At 36.1% G+C, this 20,502-nt stretch overlaps 2 protein-coding genes across 2 annotated transcripts; one reads left to right on the forward strand and one right to left on the reverse strand.

Annotated features, from left to right (window-relative positions):
* On the reverse strand, positions 1–808 carry LOC125211375. The gene is made up of 2 exons (XM_048111130.1): positions 649–808; positions 1–569 (listed from the first exon to the last, which is right to left on the reverse strand). The coding sequence occupies exons 1-2, from the start codon at positions 713–715 to the stop codon at positions 394–396; spliced, it is 243 nt and encodes an 80-aa protein (XP_047967087.1). The 5' UTR covers positions 716–808; the 3' UTR covers positions 1–393.
* A 17,430-nt stretch (positions 809–18,238) lies between these two features.
* On the forward strand, positions 18,239–18,951 carry LOC125213048 (protein SPIRAL1-like 5). The gene is made up of 2 exons (XM_048113401.1): positions 18,239–18,534; positions 18,617–18,951. The coding sequence occupies exons 1-2, from the start codon at positions 18,304–18,306 to the stop codon at positions 18,692–18,694; spliced, it is 309 nt and encodes a 102-aa protein (XP_047969358.1). The 5' UTR covers positions 18,239–18,303; the 3' UTR covers positions 18,695–18,951.
* The last annotated feature ends 1,551 nt before the right edge of the window (positions 18,952–20,502 follow it).

A 20,502-nucleotide genomic window follows, 5' to 3' on the forward strand; every position in this document is an offset into this window, starting at 1 on the left:
TTCACTGAAAATAAGCTATATTCAACACTGTCACTTCAAATATTTGATACATTCCCAGCAGCTACATAATGTATGACAGCAACTCCTACTTTCAAATCTTTATTCTTACACACCATACTAACACAACATCACCTGTTTATATAGGAGTATTAAAGAGTCAAGATACTATGCTTCGAGTTTCGACTACTACCAATCACATACAACATCGTGATAGCCCCGTTCCTATCCTGGTACATCAAGCTACTAAACCTTACAGATTGCATTCAAAACTCTTCATTACCTAGCAAAGATTTATCACAAGTAAGCAGACTATTGAGCTTATTCCTAGGTTTTGGTATTCCATATGGTCACACAAAGTCTAGCAGGGGAAAAGATGATGATTCATGTCACCTGTCAGTCGTCTTTGTTATTCAAGGATTCGAGCACCGAGATAGCCACCAGTGATCCAAGAACAGGGGGCAGCGGCGGTGGCCTGCTGAAAGTAACAATCGGTTCAGCATTTCCCTTCTCGATACCTGCTTGATCACCACCATCTTCATTTGCTTGTTTCCTTGGAATCATTGTGCCAACTGATACAACATTTAGGATTATTAGGACTCAATTTATCCTAAATCAATAAACTGTGATAATTAGAAACAATTGAATTACCCCATCTTCCCTTCGAAGAATAGATGGGCCGGAATTTGGTCGCTAACGGCCGCGTAGACGCAATCATGCGCGAAAACACTTCAAATCTGGTGAGAATTTGATACGAAATCAATCATAAATCATGAAAATGAAGCAATTGTCTATTAGTTCGATTTATCGTTTTATAATCCACAAAAGAAAGAAGGTTCTTGAATTTTCAGGAGTAGTCATGGGCCATAGAATATTCTAGCCCATAAATTCATGGGCAAACAGATTTCAGAATTTTCAGGAGTAATCATAACATACTACGTTTGTCCCACGATAATGTTTTAAAAATTTAAGAATAGTAAAAATTCACTTTTTTATATTGATTTTATAATAAAATATGAGTAAATAAGTTTGTGGAGTATGAGACTTATTTATCATTTATGCTAAAAGTGAAATATAAGGGACCGAAATGGTAAAATGTGACTTTTATTGTGGTACAGAGCTAGTAATAATTAAAATACCCCCGTTGGTTTTGAGTTATAAGAGCATCTCCAACGGCGCTCTTAGCTAAGAGCACGGCTGTGGGCTCGGTCCAACTTTTATTCTTTTTTATTCCGTGCTCTAAACAAAGGCACAACACCCTTAACCGCGCTCTTCCCCAAGAGCATGTTTTTCACTATTCATGGATCCCTTATTATTTAATTTTATAATTATAATTACTAAAAACATTTCTTAACAATAAAGCTTCATTAAGAAAACCCTAAATACCGTTACAAATTCCTAAAATATTAAGAACTAAGTACATAATTAAATCCTAAAAATTTTAATTACATCCTAAAAAATTTAAAATTGCAGAATTTAAATTCTAAAAATAAATCATGGACTTGCCGAGGACACGAGTCCAACAACGAGCGCGGAGCTGCTCACCCCCACAGATTTCTGTTGTGGATGCCCTAATGTCTATTTACGAATCTTCAGAAAATGTTGTGATAATTCTTTTATACTACAGTATATTATCAAATGAGCCCTGGTTTTGAATAAAAAATTCATTCTAGATTTTTCATTTGTAGAATTCGACCTTCACGCAAAAGGGAAATTGGTAAAAAAAACCATAAATTTTCACAAAGATCTAGTATTTCCCACAACCTATAAAAATGGTTGTAAAAACTAAAAATTACCAACTTTTCGAATTGTGCGAACTTTTCACACTAAAGTTTTCGACATAAATTGTGCCTACATGGAATGTCGATACTAATTATAGAGCATGCATATCGTCATCAGTTCCACACTAAAGTTTTCGACATAAATTTTGCCTACATGGAATGCCGATACTAATTCTAGACAGTGGCGGACGCAGGATTTCGCGACTGGGGCGGAGTCCAAATTACTATTAATAATTGTAGAGTATTTTTCGATATTTAACTCATCACAAGTAGTTATGGCATGAGTGATGAGGATGTTGTGACATATATAGATTCCACTCAATGACAAATAATAAAAATGTGACAATAACTAGACATACATATAATCATTAAAATTAGTTGAAAAAATGGGAAGTATTAACAAAATAAAAAAAAAAATAAAAAATTATTGCAAAGCGAATAGTATATTTTAAATTGTCTATTTGAAAAAATGAGAATGTGTTAACGAAATGAAAAAAAAAATTATTGCAAATTATTGCAAAGTTTGTATAATTTGAAATTAATAGCTTATCCTAGACTATTTATAAAAAATAATAAATGTTGACGAGAGAGAAGAGATGGAAACAAATTGAGGATGAAGTATGCCCCTCACAGGGATTCAAACTTGAATCTCCAAAGTGAAAGCCTGAAAATTCAGCCACCTGCGCCAGCCAATATATAATTCTATGTTGTGACCTAATATATATATAGGGTTTTGATCTATGAAGACCAGATTTAAATACAGAAACGCAGAACACGATCATACGTAGGGCATGTTTAGGTCATAGTTAGTTTATTTTTAGGTCATGCTAACAAAGCATGACCTAAAATGATCTTAACATGACATAAACCCAAATCTTATAATATGACCTAAAACTATTTAATTATGACCTTTCGTGTTTTGGATTAATTATTGACCATTAGATCATCTAATCCTAGGGCCAAGATTTGGGCTGCATTTCTGGATTTAAATGCATTCTTATTTTGATCATCTCCCTATATATATATATATATATATATATATATATATAGTTATAAATACAAAAGTTGGGGGTTCCATGGGATCCCCAAGACACCATGTAGGTCCGCCGCCTCTGATTCTAGAGCATCCATATCATCATCAGTTTCATCTTTTCCACAAGATGGAATGTAGCTCTGACTATTACACATAGATTTTTAGACATTCCACATAGGCAAAATTTATACTAGAAACTTTAGTATGAGAAATCCACACAGTTCGAAAAGTTGGTGATTTTTTAGACCAGTTTTAAAGGAGGTGGGATATACCATATTTTTAGGAAAATTGGTTAGAAAAATCACAAACTTTCACAAAAATCTGGTATTTCCCACAACCTTTAAAAGTGGTAATAAAAATCAATAATTTTTCAAATTGTGCGAAATTTCCACACCAAAAATTTTGACACAAATTTTGTCTACATGGAATGTTGACATTGTATCTAGAGAATCCATATCAGAAAGGGAATGTAGCTCTGACTATTATTACACATAGGTATTTTGGCATTCCACCAATGCTGGTCTTTTGAAGTTTCAAATAGATTCACTAGGCAAAATTTAGGCATTATAATCTCTAATACACAACATATGATACAAAATTATATTAGTGGTAATGTACAATTATATCACCAAAACCATGACTAGCCTAGGGTGAAATGCGCACTTATCATACCAAAGAGATCGATTCCTCTCTTAACTACCATATACTGCTTGTTTTCTTTTCTTTATTATTTTGCCTTTTGTTTTCAATGTGTGATTTGGAAATTATCTTTATAATCAATGCTTTCTAATAAATTTGCAGTTGCAACCACGTATTGGCGATTCTTTCCGAAGATTAAGGAGAGATTCGTTCAGCATTCATGCTGAGTTTCACTCTAATAGTGGTGTCCTGGAATCAAGATGACATTGATAGAATACAGATTAAGGAAATTGAACAAGCTGCTAAGCATGATTAAGGAATTGGGCAACGTGGCAACATTTGGTTGTGGTCCTCATTGTACTATTTTCCAGCTAGCATAAATCTAGATCTTTCCTCTCATTGTATTTAATCCGATTACATCAATGAATGAAGCAAGCAATCATAAAGCAATTATAATCCTTTCTTCTTTTATCTTTTCCTCTTATGGCCTCTAGTGACTTAGCTTTCATGGTATCAAAGCAGGTTTCGTAACCTGGGCTATTTTTTGTTTTCTTCTGCTTAGCTCTCTCCTATAGGAGGCAATGGCAGAAATCGTAAATGAGCCAATCAATACCTCTAACCTCTATTCTTCACTACCACCACAGTATCCCACTCTCAACTATAATCACCCTCTCGGTGTCAAGCTCACTGATTCCAATTTTTTGATATGGCAGCAACAAATCCTAGCTATCGTCATAGGACATGATCTAGAAGGTTTCCTCACGGGTGAAGAGGAGGCACCTCCGCGATTGATTACAGATCCTGGATCTGGATCTAACATTGCGAATCCAAAATTTTTGGCATGGCATCGGCAAGATCAGTTGCTCTCCGCTTAGATCCAGTCTTCGCTATCTGAGAGCGCCATGACCTTAGTTGTAGGTCTTAGATCTGCCAAAGATGTCTGGAAAGCCCTACAAACAAGCTTTGCGAGCCAATCTAGAGCAAAGATCATGCAATACAGAATGTATCTGCAGTCGCTAAAGAAGGAGTCGATGCCTATGCGTGACTACCTCAGCAAAATCAAGAATTGTGTTGATTTTCTCAATGCTGCAGGATGCAAAGTTACTGAAGAGGATCATATCCTTTATATTCTAACTGGCCTTGGTCCAGATTACAATCCTCTTGTGATGACCATCTCCTCAAAAACTGAGGCATGGACGGTCCAAGATACCTGTGCACTTTTGCATAGTTTTGAAACCAGACTGGAGTCCACCATGTCTGGTGCAGTGTTAGGTTTGGTATACTGAAAAGCATGTTTCGAGCAAGTTTCGCTCGAATAGAATCTTGCTTGTATACGTAAAACTCTATAATCCACTTTTAACCCGATTCAGTATTATTCGAGCAGTTTCGCACGAATAGAATCAGTATATTATACATTGTGTTTGCTTGTGCATTTAGAAGATGTTTTATAAACATTTGAATGTATAAGAAGCAAACAAAGTCTAAGTCTTTTGCTTAGTAGACTGGTTGTGGGCGTCGTCCACTTTAAGGTAACACAATCAGGTTCTATGCAATGCTTTGCAAAAGAAAAAGAAGAATTTCACAACCCAGATAGGCTTAGACTACCTATCGTGAAAGGTTGCAATGTGAGTCCGATTATTTCTAAGCCTTTCTGAAATAAGATGACGTTGGTGTGGTATACCACTGAATGGATCTAACAAGCAAGACGTGTCTTTATGCTATCTACTGAAAGACTAGGTCTGGATAAATAACTATTTCTTAATCTACATACGTTAGCATTGAGCATACGGTATTGATTATGCACTACTTTGACTTATCAAATGGTGCGGGTTTTTCGCAACCCAATAATCCTGATATATTGGGTAGTGGTGATTGATATCTAGCGGTGCTAGGATTGCTATTATGTTGAATCGCGCACGAGGTGAGTCTCGTTTGATAATGTCCTCAAGAGGAGCTCGAACAAGGTTTTATTATTCGGAAAACTGGCCAGTTGGAGTTTTATTACTCTATGAATAATAAATAAGTGTTTCTTGCTAAGTCCACTCTTGGAATTAATAAGATGTTAATTAATTAAGTCCATAGCAGACATTAATTAATTAATGAACATTTATATCTTAAGCGTGGGAAATAAATAATATAAATAATGGAAACCCGGATTACTTGTAATTTCGGATTTGGATGGGGAGTGCAATATTACTTCTGTAGTGGCTGCTCGTAATATTCCAATATAAGCTTATATTAAATTGGGGTTCAATTTAATTAGTAAAAAGCTAATTGGGCGAGCCCATATCCAAAACCTTCCATAGATCCCTGTCTGGGCCCATAAAGAACTTAATATAAATAGGAGAATAAAGGAGACAGAAGAATCACAATTTCATTATTTCGTATTTTTCGAAAATTTCAGCTTCCCAGCTGTAGGAATTTTCGAATTCCACTCCTTTTCCAAAAAGGATTTCTTCTATCTTCTTTATTTAAGTCTTAGTATTCTAGTAAGATCAGCCCACCCTGATATTGGAATACAGTTCGGGAACCAGAGAGAAGATCCGTGGTCTAGTATTGAAGATCATCACGTGGAGAAGGCGCGAGCAATCGTCGATTCTTTGGAGAATCAAATCGGTAACTCTAAACCGTAGAAATCATGTTTAGGATTTATATTTTCTAAGCATGAATTATTTGCGTTCTAGTATGCAATTATCTGTTTAACATGTGAATTGATTAATCGCATAATCGGTCAAATAGATCCTATCTGATTTATTTGTTTTGTACAAAGTCTTTCGCTGTACACTTTTGCATAGTTTTGAAACCAGACTGGAGTCCACCATGTCTGGTGCAGGAAGTCTCGAAGGATCCCAGCCCTCCCTCAATTTAGCTCAAACTTCCAATCAGTGGGACATGCCCAATTTTCAGCAGAGTCAGCAACATCATCCAGGGAGAAGTGATGGTGGGAGAGGGGGTTTCAGAGGGGGCAGGAGAGGTCGCGGTGGAAGAGGCTACTCAAATCGACCCTCTTGCCAGCTTTGTCACAAGCCTGGTCACATGGCTGAGAAATGTTGGTACAGATTTGATCAAAACTTCACCTCACCTCAGCCATACCAGCCACAGCCACAGAGACAGCCCCATCCCCATTTCCAACAAGCTGCATCTCCTCACTCCAGTTTTCACCCTCATCCAACAGCTCACTTAGCCCAAGCTCGTTGTACACCCTCTTACTCCCCACCATCATTTACCCCCCACCTGACTTCAGCTTTGATAATCAGTCTTCTTCCTCGTGGTATCCTGACTCAGGAGCCACAAATCATGTTTCTCATGATATGTCAAATCTGCAATCAGGATCAGAATACCTTGGTGGTAAGAAACTTCATCTTGGTAATGGATCTAAAGTTGATATTTCCCATGTTGGTCATTCTGTTCTTTATTCCTCTCCCTCAAATACCATGTCTAAATCTCTAATCCTCAAAGATCTGCTGCATGTTCCCTCAATTACAAAAAATCTCATTAGTGTGTCTCAATTTGCTAAAGACAATAGTGTATTCTTTGAATTTCACCCTCTGTCTTGTTTCGTGAAGGATCAGTCAACCAAGCAAGTCATCCTCAAGGGTATCCTTGATCAAGGTCTCTATCGTTTCACTCTTCACAAGCCTCCACATCCTCTCCACTCACACTCCAAGTCGGCTATCTCCCCTGTTTTTAACAAAAGCTCCAGTGGCTTACCCACTGTATGCTCAGCTGTAGTTCCTTCTACTTCAAACAAAGTTTTTCCTGTTACTAGCTTAGAGTTGTGGCACAAGAGACTAGGCCATTGTGCCTTTGATGTAGTAGAAAAAGCACTCAAAAGCTGTAACATCCACTTTAATTCAATGAAATCAAGTTTGTTGTGTCATCCTTGTTGCATTGCAAAATCTCATAGACTTCCTTACTCTCCCTCTTCTTCTACTTGTACTGCTCCTCTTTCCATAGTTCATAGTGATCTCTGGGGTCCCTCACCCATACTCTCCAGGAATGGTTTTTCCTATTATGTGACTTTTATTGATGAGTACAGCAGGTTTACTTGGCTATATTTGCTCAAGTCAAAAAGTGAACTCAGATACATTTTTCCTCAATTCAAGGCTCTTGCTGAAAAACAATTATCACATCAGATCAAGGTTTTGCAATCTGATTGGGGTGGGGAGTTCCAATCATTATCTGGTTTTCTTAAAGAGAATGGCATTCACCACAGAATATCTTGCCCCTACACACCTCAGCAAAATGGTCTTGCTGAGAGGAAGCACAGGCATATCATTGAGATGGGTCTTGCTATGATGGGGCAGGCTGCTCTCCCTTCATCATTCTGGGACGATGCATTTGTTACCGCGGTTTTTCTCATCAACAGAATCCCATCCAAGGTACTCAAATCCTTGACTCCTTATCAGATGTTGTTCAATGTTAAGCCAGATTACAGCATTCTACGAGTGTTTGGCTGCCTTTGTTACCCCCATCTTCGGCCTTACAATAAACATAAGTTACAGTACAGGTCTGATGCTGCTACATTCTTGGGGTACAGTAGCTCTCACAAGGGTTATAAGGTTTTACTTCCAAATGGTAAGGTTGTTGTTACAAGAGATGTCATCTTTGATGAGTCTCAATTTCCCCATAAAAACTCAGCCCCTATCCCTCCATGCAATGCCACACATCATCATACATCACCCTTAGTCACTCTTCCTATTTCCATATACACTCAACCTCCTTCCCAACATAATGCTCTACACCATCCCACTGAATATAACCCTTCCGCTCCAATTTATCCTTCACATAATGCTACTATTCCTCTTCAGGATCATAATCAACCATTCTCTCATCACACTGACCCACATGATCACATCAGTTCCTCTACTCAAGAACCACTCACTGATCCATCTCGTGTTTCTCCATCATCATCTTCCACTGGAGCACCCAATACTTCTCCACCTACATCCCCTGCCTCCACAACATCTCCTTCTCCCACAGAAAAGACCACCTCCACACATCCCATGGTCACCAGGGCAAAATCTGGTGTTTTCAAACCCAAATTACTTGTTGCAGTGGTTCCCTCATCCCTTATTCCGAAGTCTGCCTACTTAGCGTTACTCATTCCTGTTTGGAAGCAGGCCATGTTAGATGAATTCCTTGCTTTGCTCAAGAACCACACATGGACTTTATGTGAGTTACCTCCGGGAAAGAACCTTATAGGCTGCACATGGATTTTTAGAGTCAAGAGGCTGTCAGATGGTGCTATAGCTCGATACAAGGCTAGATTGGTTGCCCAAGGGTTTTCTCAACAAGCTAGTTTTGACTATTTTGAGACCTTCAGCCCTGTAGTCAAGCCTAACACCATCAGAATCATACTCAGTTTAGCCACCTCAGCCAGTTGGACTATCACTCATCTTGATGTCAACAATGCTTTCCTCCATGGTGATCTTAAGGAGGAGATTTACATGAAGCAGCCTCCGGGTTTTGAACAAGGTTCCCCCAACCTCGTTTGCAAGCTCAACAAGTCACTCTATGGCCTCAAACAAGCCTCGAGAGCATGGTTTTTCACTGTGCATACTGTGTTGGTATCTCTTGGCTTCTCTCAGTCTAAGGCAGATGCCTCGTTATTTTACAGATCTCAAAATGGCAAGGTTGTTTATCTACTGATCTATGTAGATGACATTTTAATTACTGGGAATTCTTCATCATGTGTTAAAGATGTTATTGATCAGCTGAGTTCTCATTTTTCTTTGAAAAATCTGGGTGAAGTGAAGAACTTCTTGGGAATTGAAGTTACCAAGACTGAACAGGGCATTCACTTGAATCAGACCACTTATATTAAGGAGCTCTTGGCCAAATTGAAAATGCAGGATGCTAAGGGAATTCCCACTCCCATGCTCTCTTCTCCTCAGCTAAGCAAATCGGTTGGTAATCCGACTCCTGATGGTAAACTCTACAGGAGTACAGTGGGCGCCTTGCAATATGCCACAATCTCTCGGCCTGATATAAGCTACAGTGTTAACAAAGTCAGCCAGTACATGGCCTCTCCTCTCGACACACACTGGAAAGCTGTGAAACGCATATTGCGCTACCTCGCTGGTACCATTGACTATGGACTTCATGTTCGTAGTTCTGATAATTTTATCAGTGCTTTTTGTGATTCGGATTGGGCATCTGATCTTGACGATAGAAAATCCGTCACTGGATATTGCACCTTCATTGGTTCAAATCTTGTTTCTTGGAGCTCTAAGAAGCAATCAGTGATATCTCGCTCCAGCACAGAGGCCGAGTATCGCAGCCTTGCGCACGTCGCTTCTGAAGTCACATGGATCATGTCGCTCCTCTCTGAAATCAACATGCTGCCGCCCAAGCCACCCACCATTTGGGTTGACAATTTGAGCGCTATATCTCTAGCCTCCAATCCCGTCCTCCATGCGCGCACCAAACACATCGAACTCGATGTGCACTTTGTTAGAGATAAAGTCCTTGCTAAGCAGCTAGATCTCCGTCACGTTCCCTCTGTTGATCAAGTAGCGGACATTCTCACCAAACCTCTCAGCCTCCAATTCTTCGCAAGATTGCGCAACAAACTCGGCATTTGCTCGCTATCTTCGCTCGAATTGCGGGGGCGTGATAGAATACAGATTAAGGAAATTGAACAAGCTGCTAAGCATGATTAAGGAATTGGGCAACGTGGCAACATTTGGTTGTGGTCCTCATTGTACTATTTTCCAGCTAGCATAAATCTAGATCTTTCCTCTCATTGTATTTAATCCGATTACATCAATTAATGAAGCAAGCAATCATAAAGCAATTATAATCCTTTCTTCTTTTATCTTTTCCTCTTATGGCCTCTAGTGACTTAGCTTTCAGACATCACATTAATGTGGAGTGTGCCCGTCTGATCGCCATCTTGGCCGCCGGCTGCGCTGCCATTTTGATCTGCATCTTCGTCCTCCCCTTTTGAGCATGCAAAGATCTCCATGTAGACACAGCCGACAACATTGACAGACTTGCCCGTTATTTTGAAGGTAATTGATTTTTTTAACGAAATTTAATGTTTTCTTGATCTAATAGTAGTGATTCATGTTATTATTTGTTTGTATTTGTATTTACTTTCGGTTGTGTGTATTTCTAAGAATCACACGACAATAATATAGCAGCACTCGAAGAGTTCAAAAGTGTACTATATCCAAATGCACGGAGGACTCGTTGGTGAGTAGTCTATTTAGAGACAGTGCTAGAACTTTGATGTGTCCCCATGTGCCCACGCAAAAATATCGTTTGTGTTATTGTTGACTCAATTTGGACTAAATTTTTTAACGAGATACGCATTGCGGACACTAAGGCCGCAACCGAGACACCCAAGGCCCTGCTAAAGACCAGACTTTGGCACGACACCGAGTTCCCTGACTTAGTCACGGTGGTGACTTAAAATTCACACGATACTTGAAATACGCATAGTTTTTGAAATTAGACATCTGAGATCGTTTAAGGGGATAAATTAGCCATGTTATATTTTTAAATTAAATTATGCTAAATGACAATGTTTTAGTGGATCACATCTTTTTGCTTTTCTATTTTTTAGATATCCGTTCCATAAAAATAAGGACACTTTCCTTTTTTATCAATCCCATAAAATTATCTCATTTCAACTTCTTTATCTTATTTTATTATTTCTTGACTTTAACTATTTATTACTATCATTTTTACAAAATAAGTGCAAAAAAGTAAATGTGACAGTTGATGCGGGACGGAGGTAGTAATAATAATGTGGGTCCCACTATCTATTAATATTATTTTAACTATCTTTCTCCTCATCTCTCTTATTTTACCAATTATGCATTAATTCTCGTGCAGTTCCAAATGTCCTTATTTTTTGGAAAGGGGGGAGTAAGGTTTTCATTTTTTATCGATATAGGAGTATATCTTTCTCGCTCCTTATCCTTTCTCCTCACTTCACTTTAAATAGTACTAGTAATTTACATGGCTCCCTCCGCCCCCAAAGTTTGTCCCAATTTGACCCGACGCGAGTTTTAAGAAATTATTTGACTTTGTATTAAATGAAAGTGTGTAGTATAATAAGGGTCCCACATTGAGAAGGAGATTGAGGGTGTATTTAATATCTATTTTTGGTAAGATTCCAAGTGGGACAAACTTTATGGGACATATGAAAATGGTAAAATGGGATAAATTTTGGGAGAGGTACTATATTTTTTCACTAATTAAAAATAATATAAAAATATGAAAAGGAAAAATATTCTATTAGATTGGATTAGGATTAAGAATGGAAGAAATTATATAGATGGGAGGGAAATAAATATTACTGAGAAACTGAATTTGCATAGATGAATGAGTGTCACGGACGCGTGGATCTTCCCCTATGAAAGTTCATCCGCATGGGCATAGCGCAGTTGGCAACGGAGGAGCAGATCCTCCCCTTTAACAAACTACTGCGTAGCTTGATTTCACCCCTCACATAATGTCGGATCGGAGTGTGGGGACCGCCAAGGCAAAGCGACGGAATCGCCTTTTTTGCTGCAATGTAAGTTCACTCACAGTTCCGTATTAAATGACAGCATACTACTTCACCGTAGAAATATAAAACAATGGCGATGTGTGTGTTTGTCGTAAACAATTGAAAAAACAACTGGATCGACTTTTTTTTGAAAAATTAAGTTTAAAATCTTTGAATGAAAATTTAAATATATATTGAAAAACATCGTATTAAACAGCTGGTGTCCCACTTTGATAGATGAAACGAATTATAATTGCCTATATGCTTTTGTTGGTTCTAATTTGAGGATACAACTAATCAAAATTGTTAGGGTGTCATGTCCACAAGTCAACTAAAATAGCACCTCTTACAATAATCTTTCAAATAAAGAAACGCAAAATTGGAAAAGAAAAAATATGTACTTCTAATTAGGAGTAATAGAATTATCTATAGCAAGAATGCCATTTAACCAATTAACTGTTTTATTTCTGAAGGGATCATGGGATTTAACCGGATATAGACATTCGTTGTGTGGTAGATATATGCTTTTAAATTTTTTCTTTTATTATTTTTTTTCACAATATATAATATACTACATACAGAGTCATTCATAAAGTTTTATAAAATTCAAAACGATCGTTTCTGCACTAAATAAAACTCTTTATTAAAATAAATCTTTTTTCACAATTTATTAATACATTTTCATAATATTCCAAATAAAATCAAATAAGGCTTTATTTAATAACAAATAGTAATTTTTTTCTTAAAAACATAACTTTTTATAAAAAGGAATATGATTTTCACAATTTATAAATACATTAATATTCGTATTGCTTATTAAAGGTAAATGAATATGTAATACTCTTTAATCTTTGTATCTATACATATATAAAAGGCGAGTTTTGGGTTGTTTTGAATAATTATTTTATGCCAGGGATATAAATACAATTTTAAAATGACGAAGAGAACGGTTCCCAACTATCTTCGTGCCGAATACTTTCATATTATCATTGGTCATTTATCATTAACTTTGGAACGGCTCCCACTAAATAAAATGATAAATGATGTAATTTAAGCAGCTATTAGCCTATTAAGATTTAAGATGTAACCGATTCCATGGAAAAAAAATTAATGAAGACAATGTGAATGTATAATGATGTAATTTAGGCAGCCAGTTAGCATACAACGTGTGAGTATTCTAATGATGTAAATTAGCTAGCCAATTAGCATTTAATATTTTATCAATAAAGTTTATGAATATTGTGTATCAAAATTAATTTTCAGTTTCAGGAATAAAACAGACAATTAATTAGGAGCATTGACCCTCCACCATGATTGATTATTTACGGCCTATTCTTCTACTCATAGCTTTTGCATCTATATATATATGGATCTTTTCACTTATCTAACAACCAACTATTATTAACTTTGTCTAATTGTTCATTCTTCATTTTGATAGGGAAAAGAGCTATAATCGTATATCACTTTAGAATGGTTTCAATTTCAATGAAGTTAGAATACCCTGCCGTACGTGTATTTTCCCTTTTGTCTTTTAGCAACTAAAAGAGTTCAAGAATTCAATCTTAGGGTGGTGTAATGCTGCTTTCTAAATGTACTTTTTTAGTATCTATAATTTTATATTTATTTTTATGGAATTGGCTTGTGGAAGCTCTTTACTGGTTCAGGCTTTATGTCAATTATAAACGTGTTAATAGTTATGAAGTTTGAATCATTCAAATTATATTGCTGATGTTGTGCATGGTTTGATGATCTTTTAGCTGAATCAGATTGTGAAAATTTTCATGCTATTGTAATAGTTTTTGTTAGGCTATTTTCTTTTAATTTTTTTTATTCTTTTTCTCCTTATTTTACTACTCCATGTTTATGTTTTTTAATTAGATTTGTGGGTATTTTTGTGTATTCTTTCAGGAATTTTGTTTCAAGCACACTTGATAATTGATATTACCCTGGAAAAAAAAGAGCAACAAAGGTCAATTTACACCGAGAGTGAAGAATAGGGACGACAAATTAGTTAATTTAATTTAATTAGTTCGGTTTGTTTGGTTCAGTTTAGATTTTTTTCAAATTTTATTTGGCTCAATTGTTTAATACTATTTCAATTCAGATATGTTTAAGTGTATTTGGCTCAATTATTATCAGGAAATTGTTGTGGACAGGCTTAGCCATCTTAGGATTTTAGGTTTCCATAATTTTTTTATATTGTTATGGAGGGTTTTAGTGTGTAATTATATTACTCCCTCCGTTCCATAGTAATAGAGGCGTTTTTCCATTTTCGTCCGTTCCATAGTAATAGGGTCATTTCCTTTTTTAGTAAAAGTCAACACATTTTTCTATATCTACTTTACTCTCTCTAACTTTTTTCTATCTTCATCTCTCTACCTTTTTCATTTTCCACTTTATTCTCTCTTTACTTAACTCACCTAACACAATTTTTCTTAATCTCCGTGCTGAAAAGTTTTGCCTCCATTACTATGGAACGGAGGGAGTACTATTTATGAATTTACTAAATTTGTTATTATTTTCTAATAGTTTAAATTATTGTTGCATATATATTTATTTATATTATTTTTTTATGTCATGTACATATTTGCTTCATTTTTTTATAATTAAAAAATATAAAAAAGTAACTTAATAATCCGTGCTACGCACGGGTGTTACACTAGTTGGTTCTAAATTGCGAGCTACTCGCCTACTCCATAAGTTGGATAACTATAATGCAGAAAACAAGAATACTAAAATACTAGTAGTACTATAAACTTAGATAAGTGAGTATATGTACCGTCATTGGTCATATTCTAATGCTTATAGCACTCTAATCCAAAATCAAGACTAAATCTCCATCTTTAGATTTAAAAATAAGTGGATGAGATTAAATCTTACGAATCTCAATAAATAGTAGACAAAATATCAACAAAAGGATAATATCGTCATTATGTTATCATATGAAAATTTTCGTGAATGTTTTTTTTATATTAACATAGTGTATTACAAATATCAACAATATAACATAATAGCATCTCCAACGGCGGATGTCGCGTAAGTCCGACCGGACGTCCGCCGTAGTGAGGAAAAAGGTAGGACACGCCCGTCCCGTGCGCCCGTCGGATGGGCTCGGATATCCGCCCGACGTCCGACCGGACGTCCGCCGCTGTGGCGTGGGTCGGACGTCCGAGTTTTAATTATTATTATTATTATTTAAAAAAAAACTCTATAAATACGGCTCGTTGAACTTCATTTCATTCACACCACTTGTGTTGACAAATTTCATGTCCCAGTACCCCGACAAAGAATTGAAGTTCAAAGAGTTTGACCAATGGGAGGCCTTTCTCGTGGTCAGGGATTCACAAAAGTTTTGTGCGAGTGTCGACTCGGGCTGGAAGTGGACGAAGATCAACTCTTCCGGTGAGTACAGCAGCAGTGCTGGTTCGCACGAGCTCCCCGAAGCCGAGGAAGTGCCCACGCTACCACGGTCAGACTCTCGTCGTCGTCGTCGCCCGATGGGGCAAAAGGCTGCGCAGCGGATGGCTTGGGGAAGCGGCAGCCGCAGCGGGTCCTTCGAGGTCGAATCGGATGCCCCTGAAGCCCCAGATGTACACGACCGTCTCGCCCGCTCGCAGCTAACGAAGACCCTGAGTCAGAACATGCATAGGTGGTTTAGCACACACGATCCTATGTACAAAAGGATGTGCAAGGATGTGATCGACGCATGTCGGCGCGATTTAGGAATGTCACCCATTGATGATTATGGCGTCAAGATTGGGGGTGGGGACGTCGGAGGCGACAGCTGCACAGGGACGAGGACGAGGACGAGGAGGAGTGAGAGCCGAGGGTTGTATTTCTCTACTTTTTATGATTATATAATTTAACTTAATTATATTTTTTTAATGAATTATTCGAATTTTCCCGTATTCCGTGTCGACATTTTAATTCCGTAAATTTTTAATACCGTAAATTGAATAATTTTGAATTTAATTTTATTGCGGGAAGTTCTAGTGGAAGTCCTAGTGCAAGGGAAGTCCCAGTGATGTGGCAGTGGAATGGGAAGTCCTAGTGATGACGTGACAGAAAGTTTTTGTGGGAAGTACTAGTTGAAGTCCTAGTGGGAAGGGCGCCACCGGAGATGCTCTAAGAATATCAACAATATGACTAAGAATATCAACACTAGTACAAGAAACTATCAACGCATATTTATTGAGATTTTTACATGGTTTTATTGAGATTTTTTGATGTATTTGTTGATAAAAATTTGGTTATCAACATTTACGAAAACTAAAATAAAAAATATCAAGTTTCATCATCCGAACATCGTCGGAACATATGCAATTGAGATCTCGTTGGAATCCTTATAAAATTATCTATAATTTGATATATTTTTTGCAAAAAAATAATTTAAATCGAGAGAGTTACGTAAATTTAAAGTTTTAAGATGATTTTAATGAGAGAGAATTGACATTAATACCCTCTAATTTTATGTATTACTTTTCTTAATTTAAAATATAATCCATGATATTTTATTTCAACTACTAGATCTTCTAATCTAAGCTAAGATTTAGTCTTAGTTTTGAATTACTAATTAGTTAGTCATTGATCACTTCTCGTACTCCTATAATATATAGTCAAGTCCCAATATAATATTGAGACGGAACAATTTAACAACAATATGTAGTGCCTGTCACTTGCATATCTTTAAGTGTGTCACTAGGGACCTCAAAAATTAGAATCTTATTAATCGAACTTATTTCATGTCGTCATGATCATACCCAAATTAATTTTTAATAAGATAGAAAAGCATTTATTTTATCTCTACCCCACTTCATTTTACCTTCGTTTTAGCTTGGGGCTATGTGTAGTTGTAAATATTTCACTTAAAAATCTATATTCAGTGGCGGTATTTAAAAGTGTCATTGATTTTATTAATCAAGTTACAAACTTAAGAGACCAAGGCCAGTACATGTCATTGCTAATTAAATTCATGGCCGAGCGAGTTCACGCAAATTAAGTCTACTAATCTACAACATTTATAGAAAATGTTTCTTATCCCTTTCTGAATAAGGTTGTGCCGTCGGCAAGAGCACAGCGGCGAGCAACTGCTTACCACGCCGTCGGCACGGCAGCCCGCCTTAGCATCGAGCACCGATGCAGATGCTCTAATTTATTCAGTTTGGAATGATATATCACTCTCTTCTATATAGTCATAATATCGTTATTCACTGACATATTAATAAAAACTTTATTCCAAACGTAACCTTAATGTGATTGGAAGCCGTTGCATCTAATATGAAAGCCGAAAAATCATACGTACACATTGCGACTGATGAATTAGACAACGTTGTCTATTCATAAAAAAACGACATCGCTGGTGGAAAAATATGATTAATATACTATGCATAGGTGACTTGAATTTTTCATCATGGAATAATTGAGAACAAATCCAAACTTTATGATTTTTTAACTAATTAAAAGCTAAGAGACAAATCAGAATTTGACCAAATTTTACGATTTTCTAGTTAAGTTTAGCTGTGAGACAAATTAGAATTTGGCCAAACTTCATTATTTCTTTGATTATTTAATTTGGCCTATAAAATATGCATCTATATAGATTGTTAAAAAACCATGTACTTACGTGCAGTGACGTCAGCCCTAATAATGTGAATCCAATTTCACTTTTCATTGATCCAAGATTATAGTTACTAACCACCACCCAACAAAAACTTGTGCTTATGAAAAGTTAAGTGCATAGGATTCTGCCTAATTATAAACACATACCAACTTATCACTGTTGCTTAATCGCTTCAATGGTTCAAATTAGTAATTAAAAACTAAGAATATACATTTACCCAGGATGGTGATGAGGATATCTGGTTGCTTAGGCTCAATCAATGATGATCAATCCACTATTTTAGATTTGATTACAACAGTTTGGCTGGTCAATTTCATAACTAGCTAGGCACCACACTATAAAGCCTAATTAAGTTATGATCAAATTAATATAGATAATGTAGTTAGCATATGTGTTTATTACAGTCACACTTACATGATAAGACTTGTATATTCTGTTCAAAGTAGATGGATATTTATAGGTTACTTGATTAGTAGAATTGACTATTTAGTATGCTTTCTTTAGTTTCAATTCTTTATTAATATGTAAATGTTAATTAGGAAATAGCCACGAATTGAATCTTGAAAAAGTAGCTATAGAATTGAGTGGTTGAAATGCAATTAAGAAACAAAGAAAAATTATCACACATCACTACTTTATGTATAAATATAACTAATCAGGCTCTCCCCCTTTACACACACACACACACACACACACAGTGAGTAAAGAAGGAAAATTTTTTGCAACCTTAATGAATATGAAAAGAGGCGAAAGCGCTGGAGGTGGGCAGAGCTCATTAGGGTATCTCTTTGGTCCTGAAAATAAGGACAAAATCGAGGCGGCACCACCATCTCCGACGACCCTTATGCCACCTTATGGTATCGATACGGGAGACGACGACGGTAAGCCATCGGAAACCTCCCCCCTCAAATCCAAAACCACTATGATGGTTCAGAGCCAAAACTCTGGCATATTCATCACTGTAAGTAGCTAGATTGATGACATTTTTATCACTCACTTACATAACTTTTTATAAATTTATTGTTTGTAAAATGATGTGACAGGGTCGACCTTCAACTAAGGTTAAGTCTCCACCGGGTGGAGATTCATCTCTAGGCTACTTGTTCGGTGATAAGTCTTGAAATCGATCTAATTATCAAGTATCGTTATGTGTATCCTACTTTAATTAGGAAGAATAAAGCAAAATTTGGCCAGAATTTTGTGTGTTTAGTGGTAAACTTGGACGAGGGTTTGTTTGTGTGTGGGTTTGTAATGTATGTGTGATTGTTTTTCGATATTAGAGTGAGCTTCCCAATTGATGTATTTATCCAGAATATGGATACATATATAAATGTTTGCGTATGTCAAATTTGGATATGTCATATTTAGTTTTTCCTCATTTGGCAAACTTAGGTAAAAAGACACAATTTTATATTATTCTCTTTTATGATACGGTTTGAGTGCCTTTTGATTTGTTCCTCTTGTTAGCTAGTAGTAGTATAATATTTTTAGTTTAATCTTTGCCATAATAAATGATGGGTTAGTGGGTTGTGTTATTGGTGTACACTATCAAATGGTGGTTTAATTTTTTAATAAGAAACTTGGTATATAGTTTGGGGAAACATCCCATCTATTAAAGAATCACATGATGTATTTTGTACTAGAAGGAGAGTTTTTGGAAAATATAACAAGATTAATGTTATTTCCTCGCATATCAAGGCCAAATTTCTAGGGTGTGTGTTCATGTGTACTATGTAAGTTTGAGTGTCACACATATCCTACACTAAGGCCTGTACTCAGCCACATATGTGTTTGTGTGAGCCATTAGTGGAGGCCAACGTGTGAGGGTCGTCTGGCACAAGCGTGACAATATGGGTTGGTGCGAGAGGGATCACTTTTGTTATACACTTCTCCCGATCACTTTTGCACGCTTCAGTATTTTTGCAGTCACACAATTTTGCCGATCATTTTTGCAGTGTGTGTACCTTTTGCACATTTAAAAAATTAGATGTGCACACTTAGATGTATAATAAAAATGCTAGTAGTACTAGTAAAATTCGAATTTGAGATATGGGCTTCAAAAATACTCACATTTCTACTAGGGTTTCCTGAAGAGGCATGGTTATGAAACCAAGCGCCTCTAACTTACTACTACTATATTTATTGCTCAAAGAAAATTGGGCGAATAAATAATTTAATGTCACCAGATGGATACTTTTATAATAGAGTTTTGGGATCAGTACTTAATTAAATTTGAGAAAAGTATTGCTAAATTGATAGGTATATATATTGCAATATCTTTGATGTGATTTTGCAATCTTATTGCTCGTAACATATTATTAATATAGCTGTCAACACGTCATTTTAGTTGGTTTAAATGTTAATATCTGATTATATATATGAAATGACTGATCATGTGTGTGTGTTCATAAATTAGAAAAGAAGAAATCAAATAAAAAGTTTAAATTATTGTTGATAATGGAAAAAAAGAAAAGAAGAAAACAAATGTCTAAATCAACAGAGTGGACGACAATGACCCACTAATGGGCCAAATGCCAATGACTCAATTGCGACATGTATGGCCCATTAATTCTATCTACACAAAAATGTTTGGTAAATCAAATTTTTGAAGAATGATAAAGCTTATATTCTCCCCATACATTAGTTTGGACCATCAACTAAAATTAGACTAATTCTAAGGAAACTTTGGATTTATAAATTTTATTTTTCATTAATAATACTGCACTAATAATATTGTAATATTATTAAATGTGAAGAGATCTCACTGTTCATTTTTATCTCTCTCTTACTTTAGCAATTACGCATTAAAGCCTGTGTTATTTTACTTTAACCATTAAAACTAAATTCAAAGAATATTCTCTATTCATTACCTATTTTACTCATAAAATTTGAAAAAAATATTATTTGAGTTGTTTAAGTATAAACCTAA

Source organism: Salvia hispanica, chromosome 3 (assembly GCF_023119035.1).
Source record: "Salvia hispanica cultivar TCC Black 2014 chromosome 3, UniMelb_Shisp_WGS_1.0, whole genome shotgun sequence".
NCBI lineage: Eukaryota > Viridiplantae > Streptophyta > Magnoliopsida > Lamiales > Lamiaceae > Salvia > Salvia hispanica.

Bases quoted from the DNA above. Each gene is read 5' to 3' on its own strand.
- LOC125211375 (XM_048111130.1), bottom strand. From the start codon at position 715: ATGATTGCGTCTACGCGGCCGTTAGCGACCAAATTCCGGCCCATCTAT. The intron at 570-648 runs GTAATTCAATTG...ATGTTGTATCAG, and splicing joins TTCTTCGAAGGGAAGATGGG to TTGGCACAATGATTCCAAGG.
- LOC125213048 (XM_048113401.1), top strand. From the start codon at position 18,304: ATGAATATGAAAAGAGGCGAAAGCGCTGGAGGTGGGCAGAGCTCATTA. The intron at 18,535-18,616 runs GTAAGTAGCTAG...ATGATGTGACAG, and splicing joins ACTCTGGCATATTCATCACT to GGTCGACCTTCAACTAAGGT.